The sequence below is a fragment of the Sinocyclocheilus grahami genome, unplaced genomic scaffold (genome assembly GCF_001515645.1).
Source record: "Sinocyclocheilus grahami isolate Dianchi unplaced genomic scaffold, SAMN03320097.WGS_v1.1 scaffold1339.1, whole genome shotgun sequence".
Taxonomy (NCBI): domain Eukaryota; kingdom Metazoa; phylum Chordata; class Actinopteri; order Cypriniformes; family Cyprinidae; genus Sinocyclocheilus; species Sinocyclocheilus grahami.
The window spans coordinates 174,366-183,351 of record NW_015506518.1 but is presented as its reverse complement, the minus strand read 5'-3'; the positions used below and the strand labels follow the sequence as shown (position 1 = coordinate 183,351).

General features: G+C 40.6%; 1 protein-coding gene across 1 annotated transcript in view; it reads right to left on the bottom strand.

Moving 5' to 3' along the window:
• LOC107569367 (WD repeat-containing protein 70-like) overlaps positions 1-8,986 on the bottom strand; it is a 24,421-nt gene that overhangs the window by 658 nt on the left and 14,777 nt on the right. Inside the window, exon 5 of the mRNA XM_016255450.1 lies at positions 4,036-4,198. Within this exon, the coding sequence (XP_016110936.1) occupies positions 4,036-4,198 (163 nt within the window). The remainder of the gene's footprint in view (positions 1-4,035; positions 4,199-8,986) is intronic.

The following is an 8,986-nucleotide window of genomic DNA, read 5'->3' as shown; positions in this document are numbered from 1 at the left end:
TGTGTGTGTGTGTGTGTGTGTGTGTGTGTGTGTGAATTGCTGAAATGAACAAAAACTAAACAGAAATTTAAAGCACATTTGGAATGAGTGAATGACAGAAAACAAAATAAAAATCTTGAATCAGACCAAAACTGATAATAAAAACAGTACTAATTATGGGCAATGGCCAAATCTAATTAAAATCAAGTGAAAAACAAAATAAAAATCTTTAAAAAAACAGTACTAATTATGACTGATACCAATATGGTCACCAATATATTTCCACAAAAAAATTTAAATAAATAAAACAAAATAATAATCTTAATTTTAAAAATCTAATTTTCAGGTCAACGTGTCACATGCAACAGTTTTTAAAGAAGATTTGGATGGGCAATAAAATTAAAATCTTGGATCACACTGATATGATCACAATGATAATTAAAACAGTACTAATTATGGCTGATACCAATATGGTCATTGATATATTTCCACATATAATTCTTTAAAATAATAAAATAAAATAAAATAAAATAAAATAAAATGAAATGAAATGAAATGAAATGAAATGAAATGAAATGAAATGAAATGAAATGAAATGAAATGAAATGAAATGAAATGAAATGAAATAAAATAAAATAAAATAAAATAAAATAATCATTTTTGGTTCAACAGGTCAAATGCAATAGGTTTGTTTAAAAAAAAGAAAGAAAAAACAAACAAACAAAGAAAACATAATTATGGCCAATACCGATACCGATACCGATATGGTCACTGATATATATCCACATATAATTCTGGTGTTATACAGGCAGGATTTAGGCCTTAGCATTCAGCGCTGGGTATCTAAAGTATCACGGCTCTGATCTCGTCACGCTATTTGTCACACGTAGCTGAACAGACCACCGCCGAAACAGATTCATGAGTTATTCTCCAGATAAACATTCAACAGAAGAGATGAACAGATAAAAACCTGTCAGCATATTTCAGGACCACACGCTCCTGCTTTACAGGGACGCACACGGTCACAATGTAAACACAAAGATGCCTCTGCTTACAGCCGCTTGCTTTTACTACACATAAACCCAACATAAAACTGGGATTTCCATCTGATTCCATTTCACTCGTCCACGACAGCATTCGCTCAGATCTTATTTTAGGGTTTTGGGAAAAAAAAGCGAATATGGAATCAGGATGTAATCCATCACTGGAGTATGAAGACAATCATAACAAAAAGATTGTATTTTTGGCAACGACTGTGGATGATTTGTCACACGTAGCTGAACAGACCACCGCCGAAACAGATTCATGAGTTATTCTCCAGATAAACATCCAACAGAAGAGATGAACAGATAAAAACCTGTCAGCATATTTCAGGACCACACGCTCCTGCTTTACAGGGACGCACACGGTCACAATGTAAACACAAAGATGCCTCTGCTTACAGCCGCTTGCTTTTACTACACATAAACCCAACATAAAACTGGGATTTCCATCTGATTCCATTTCACTCGTCCACGACAGCATTCGCTCAGATCTTATTTTAGGGTTTTGGAAAAAAAAAGCGAATATGGAATCAGGATGTAATCCATCACTGGAGTATGAAGACAATCATAACAAAAAAATTGTATTTTTGGCAACGACTGTGGATGTTTTATCTTATGATAATCCACATATTACAGAGAGCCTAAGATAAGGAGTGATTTAAAGTTTAGAACTCAACTATGTATGTATATATATAGTTAATTAATATATATTATTTTTTAAATATATAATTAATATTTAATAATTAAATTAAATGTTATACTAAAATATGCATTAAATTACAAATTATTTATAAATGATTAAATTATATATACACATGAATATATAATAAATTATATATTAATTATATATTAAATTGTAACACATTAATTGTATTTTTGCCAATGACTGTGGATGTCTTATTTGATCAACACACTACAAAGATTAAAGCTTGATGATTTTGTCTTTTTCTACCAATAAACATTAAATAAAAACAGCAATTAAGAGCAACAACAAAAAAATGCAGTTATTTATATAATAATTAAATAAAAAAATGGTAATTAAATACATGCAATCCATCTGTAGTATGAAGAAAATAACAAATAAATAGCATTTTTGACAACCACTGTGGATGATAATCTGATGATAATCGGCATTGTACAGGAAAAACCCAAAGAGCATAAGATAAGGAATGATTTATTGATTTTCCTAGACATTAATATCTGGACACTTACAAATGTCTGACTGTCATTGCATTAGATGCAACTCATACATGCAGGTGTGGTATCTTGTTCTTTACTCTTTTGCTTTTGTATTTTCTCATGTAATGCAATGACACTCAGGCATCTGCAGGTGTTGAAACACTGTTCGGGGTCAGTGTGTTTGTTATTTTGGGATGGTGAAGTGCTCGTGAATAGCATCACCCTTCACCCTTCAGAGCTGCGTCCGTCACCCGAGCCGCGGCTGAAGATCTTTCAGACATGAGTGCATCTGTGAGCTGAGGTGTGACACACAGGTGTCAGGTGAACTCCAGCAACACTTTCTGTCTGCCACACCTGTCTCACCTGGACCTGAGCTGCCTTCTGGGATGTGACCTCATTCTGACCACATTTTACAGCAGCATCGCATGCATTCTTCAAATAAAAGACAATCCCATCAGGCATCAGTCGGAGCTCAGTGCGAATACCTAACTATAATAGCAAAGCAAATTCTATTGAATAATCTAATAAATTATTAAGAAATTATTATTTAATAAATTATTAAATTGCAATGCCCATTACAATTGACCATGCCATTAAAAAATATATATATATATATATATATTTTTTTTTTATAATTATTTTATATTGAATTATTTTTTTTAAGCATATTAAAAACTTCATAGGTTATTTTGTTTGTAAACAATTATGGAAATGCTTGTTTCTGTACACTGACTACTATTTAAAATAAAGAAAAAAATACTTTACAAAATGAAACCAAAAAATTAAAAACAATTTTTTAAAAAATACAACTAGACTTATTTTTACGAACATATTTTACAAACTTATAAATCTTCTTAAATATATACTTAAAAGTTTATAAAATACATTGTCAGTAAGTTCGAAACACTTGCCTGATTTATTTATAAAATATTATAGAATAAAAGAGAAACTTATAGTATAAAATATAAACAAAAATACTTTACAAAATAAAAACTAAATCATAAACAATTTTCAAAATACAAAAAATATGAAATTTTAAAAGAAAAGGTTTTGTTTTAAAAATTTACAAATATAATTAAGTGCAATTAATATTTATATATATATATATATATGTCTGTGTGTGTTTTTCATATTTAAAAGTTGTAATGAAATACATTACATGTCAATATTAAGTTAAAAACACTCTCTTATTTTGTTTGTAGAAATTATGGAAATGCTTTTGTATATTACCTATTATTAAAACTAAACTTGAAAAAAATTTAAACTTGAATGCAACTAAAAATTCACTGATAAAACGAAACTGAACCAAAATGAAAATGATACGAAAACTTAAATTATTTTAAATATAAAAAAATATTTGTTAAAACTAATATGTGTCCCTGCAGCACAAAAGCAGTCTTAAGTCGCTGGGGGATATTTGTAGCAATAGCCAACAATACATTGTATGGGTCAAAATTATAGATTTTTCTTTTATGCCAAAAATCATTTGGACAACTTTAAAGATGATTTTCTCAATATTTAGATTTTTTTGCACCCTCAGATTCCAGATTTTCAAATAGTTGTATCTCAGCCAAATATCCTATCATAACAAACCATACATCAATGGAGAGATTATTTATTCAGCTTTCAGATGATGTATAAATCTCAATTTAGAGAAATTGACACTTATGACTGGTTTTGTGCTCCAGTGTCACATATATGACTATACACTGAATGTATCCAAATTCAATTGATATTTTTTCTTAAATTGGTATTTTTTCTCCACAGACGTCACTAGGGAACAGCACTCATGTATCTGTCAGTCTGACATTCACCGCTCTGGTCTCTGTCTTACTGTTTATAGGCCGGGGCGACCCAGTACGGGTTCTCAGCGGCATCTCTGGCGTGACACAGGATGGCCTCTCGCGGGTTGCTGTCGTCGGTTTTGTCCAGGGCGATGTTTTTGACGATGAAGGAGGACAGCATCCCGCCGTGGGCCGCCACACGACCACCTCGACCTGCTCCGGGACGAAAGCACAGATCAGAAACACTCACAGAGCATTCAGAGGGGCCTCCCTCGCTCCCACACACGAGAACGCAAGCAAAACATCCTCCTCCATGCGGGGAAGTGTATTTATGTTGTGATTAAACACAGCAGCGGCTGAACGCTGTTTCTGTGATAACTTAAAACGCTGCAGATTGTAGACGGCCACCGCTGATCCTCTGCCAGGACTTTGGTGTAATCCAGCGCAGTGTTTACTCAAGTCTGTGAATCTGGAGCTTCTTGGCACAGAGACTCAGACTCACTCCAGAGAATAACAGCAGTTCCACGAACAAGCTTAATAATGTCAGAAAGTTGAAAAGTTACATCCGTGAGAGATGTGCTTAGCATTGAGAAGATACTATCTGTCCACCTCGGGATGGATTATATTATTATATGAGCCATCCCATTTTATTTACTGTGAGGTTTGTGATTTTTGGTACTTAAAGTTGGGACGTGTCATTACAGTTTAAAACTTGATTTGTACTTCTCTATAAATAAATAATTAAATGATTTATTAATTAATTACTAATTTAGTAGTTAATAATAATGTATTAATTTTTATCATTGTGATACATTTTATATTCACAATTATATTTAAATATTACAATTTATATTATATATGACATATTTAATATTTATACAAAATAATAAAAGTATACAAAAACAGTGTATAAATGAATGAATTGATTTATAAATTAATTTATAAAGTTAATATATTAATATAAAATTATATAAAATTTTATATTATATTTGTGGAAACTGTGACACATATTAAATTTAAACATAAAATAAATATATATTAATACATAAAATAAATATATATTCATATTTATTATTTATATAAATATAAAAATAAATACTACATATAAATAAATAAATTAATCGATTTATAAATTAATATATAACATTAATATATTAATATTAATATATGTATACACATATATTATATATATGATAATATATTTAAATATAAATGTATATAAATATATAAAATAAATATATATTAAATATTTATTATTTATATAAATATAAAAATAAATACTACATACAAATAAATTAATTCATTGATTTTTAAATTAATATATAACACTATTTTAATATTAATGTAAAATTAGATATACACATTATATATGATAATATATTTAAATATTATAAATGTATATTAGAATATATTATTCTAGTATATTATTATATATATAGTATATTATTATTTATAAAAATAAACATTTAGATAGATGTTAGCACTTCAGTGGCGGTGGTTCTTCCTGTGTCGAGTGGGTTCCACACATCAGGCTGCACTACCCCCTGTTTGTGTTGCAGGTGGCCATCTCCCCTGTGTGCTTCAGCACACTAAAAAAGCATTCACGGGTGGAACGTCTTTTTAAAGATGCCCTTTCCATCCGTGCGTTTCTGGATGCGGTTGTTACCTGGCGCCAGGGTGATGGTCACGATCGCTGCCTCTCGTATCTGGGCATTAAGCACACTGAGGTGGCTTTCGTGGACGAGTCATGCTCCCATTGCGGGAAAATGACCGTCGCGGAGTTGCGGACCAGTTTCTTGCAAAGGGGCGGGGCCTCTGCCTAGACCTAGGATTCCCCCTGGCGGCAGCCAGGGGGGGCGTTACTTCTGGCAGTAGCCGGACCGGTCTAACGGTGACGGTGAGGAATTCCCCTCCGAGGAACCAACCTCCGAAGGTTCCTCCTTCCACCGGCACTTCGCAGCCAGTGGGGCTGCCGAAAGAACAGGCTGGACCCTCCCGTGTGGTACCACTTGTATCTTCTGGTGCCCCCACCTGATGATCGGATGTCGATCGCTGCATCGGAGGGTGAGCCAGACCTTTCTGGAGAGGATGATCAGGCAGGCGCCAGATTCGAATCCAGAAATAATGGCTATACTTTCCTGGGTTGCCGAGCATCGGGCTCGAGTGGAAACCTCCACCGCGTCCCGAACCCTCAAGGTTGGATGATTGTTTTCTCTGGGTGGCTCGCGCTGGTTCTCAGGGCCCCACTCCGGTGCCTTTCTTCCCGGAGGTGCATGATGAGCTCACTGGGTCGTGGATGGCACCTTTCACTGCCAGAAACCGACCCAATGGCTCGTCCTCCCGCACCACCCTCAACGGTGGGGCAGCGCGGGAGTATATGGAAGTCCCTCCGGTGGAGCGATCGGTTGCGATGCAATTGTGTCCAAATAGCGCTGCCACCTGGTGGCGAAAGCCGTGGCTCCCCTCCCAGGCCTGCAGGTACTCGTCGGCCCTGACCGGCAGTGCTTATGTGGACAGCGGAGAAGCTGCCTCTGCCCTACACGCCATGGCGTTGTTGCAGGTTCATCAGGCCAAGGCACTGAAGGACCTGCATGAGGGTGGTCACGACCCAGAAGTTCTTAAAGAGCTTCGTACTGCTACTGACCTCGCGTTACGAGCGGTTTCTGGGCCGTGCAATGTTTACTATGGTGGTCCAGGAGTGCCATCTCTGGCTGTGTCTGGCTGACATGAAGGAGACTGACAAGACTCGGTTTTTAAATGCCCTTGTGTCCCAGACCGGCCTCTTCGGCGACGCAGTGGAGAAATTCGCCCAGCAGTTCTCCGTCACACAGAAGCAGACTGAGGCCATCAAAAACATCCTGCCTCGGCGTGCAGCTGTTCCCTCCAACCGGCCACCGGCGGCAGCACCTCAGTCTACTCGTCGCCAAGGGCGGCCCCCTGCCACCACCCCCGCGCAGCAAACTCAGCAGCCTCCAGCAAAGCAGCGCCGTGGAGCCGGTCGCAGGGCAGCCACCCCGCCTGCCCAGGCCCTCGCCAAACCTGGTGGCAAGCGGAAAAGCAAGAGGCCCTGAGACGGGCGACCCAGAGATGGAGGGAGCTGCTCTTCAGGAGATGGTGAACGCACCACTCCCTCCCGGAGGAGGGCCGGGCGGAGAATCTTTTGTTTCTTTTTTTCCCGCCACTTTTTCCCGTCTCTGGTTCCCCAGAGGGGACGGGGAGTTGTGGACGGGCCAGTCTCGGATCACACTCACCCTCCTCTCTCGCAGTGAGCAGCTGTGGGCGGTTCGAGAGTGCGATCAAAGGTACTACTCACTCACCCTCTGCCTGAACGCAGGTAAGTGTTGCACACATGCTGACCCCGCTTCGGACCGGCAACGAGATGCCCGGGCCGGGACCCTGCGTTCCCCCTCGCTGCCCCACCGTGGGTATGTCGGTGGGTCCGTTGGTGCCACTTGTCCGTCTTGTTGGCTCCATCGTACCATCAGACCGTTGCATACATCAACCGACAAGGTGGTCTATGCTCCCGTCGCATGTTGCAACTCGCCCGCCACCTCCTCTTCTGGAGTCAGAAGCATCTGAGGTTGCTTCGTGCCATTCATATTCCTGGTCTGCACAACCGGGCAGCCGACGAGCTGTGCTCACGGGAGAATGGAGACTCCATCCCCAGACGGTCCAGCTAATTTGGAGTCATTTCGGAGCCACTTAGGTAGACCTGTTTGCCTCTCCAGAAACCTCTCACTGCTGTTCTACTCCCTGACCGAGGGAACACTCGGCACGGACACACTGGGACACAGCTGGCATGCGTTTCCCCCAGTGAGCCTTCTTGCACAGACAATGTGCAAGATCAGGGAGGACGAGGAACAAGTCCTGCTCGTGGCGCCTTACTGGCCCACACGGACTTGGTTCCCGGAACTGATGCTCCTTGTGACCGCCCTAAGTCTACTGACTCAGAGGCGGGGCACCCTGTGGCACCCGCGTCCAGACCTCTGGAAACTTCATGTCTGGTCCCTGTACGGGACTCCAAGGTGCCCTACCCCAAGAGGTAGTTGACACCATCACTTCGGCGAGAGCACCATCTACGAGACACGCTTACGCCTTGAAGTGGAACCTGTTCGTCGAATGGTGCTCTTCTCACCGAGAAGACCCGCGTAAATGTCCGATCAAAGTCGTGCTGTCCTTTTTGCAGCAGGGGTCTCCCTCCACCCTTAAAGTCTACGTGGCTGTGATTGTTGCCAACCACGACCCCGTGGAAGAGAAGTTGGTGGGGAAACATGACCTGATCATCAGGTTCCTTAGGGGGGTGTGAAGGCTAAATCCTCCACGGCCCCCCTCTATACCCTCTTGGAACCTGTCTCTAGTGCTCAGAGCACTACAGCAGGGCCCATTTGAGCCTTTGCAGACAGTCTAGCTGAAGTTTCTGTCAATGAAAACTCTGTTCCTGCTTGCATTGGCCTCCATCAAAAGGGTAGGGGACCTGCACGCATTTTCGGTCAACGATTTGTGCCTAGAGTTTGGGCCGGCTGACTCCCAGGTAATCCTGAGGCCCCGGCCCGGCTATGTGCCCAAGGTTCCCACTACTCCCTTCAGGGATCAGGTGGTGAGCCTGCAAGCGCTGCCCCCGGAGGAGGCAGACCCAGCCCTAGCTTTGCTTTGTCCCGTCCGAGCATTGAGATGCTACGTAGACAAGACACAAAGCTTCAGGACCTCAGACCAGCTCTTTGTCTGTTACAGAGGCCGGCAGAAGGGGAATACTGTTTCTAACCAGATGATGGCCCACTGGATAGTGGATGCCATCACCCTGGCTTATCAGGCACAGGGTGTGCCCTGCCCGTTCAAGTTGTGAGCTCACTCTACTAGAAGTGTTGCATCCTCCTGGGCGCTGGATCGTGGTGCCTCGCTGGCAGATATTTGTAGAGCTGTGGGCTGGGCGACCCCCAACACGTTCTCTAGATTCTATAGCCTTCGTGTGGAGCTGGTATCCTCCTGTGTTCTCACCTCAAA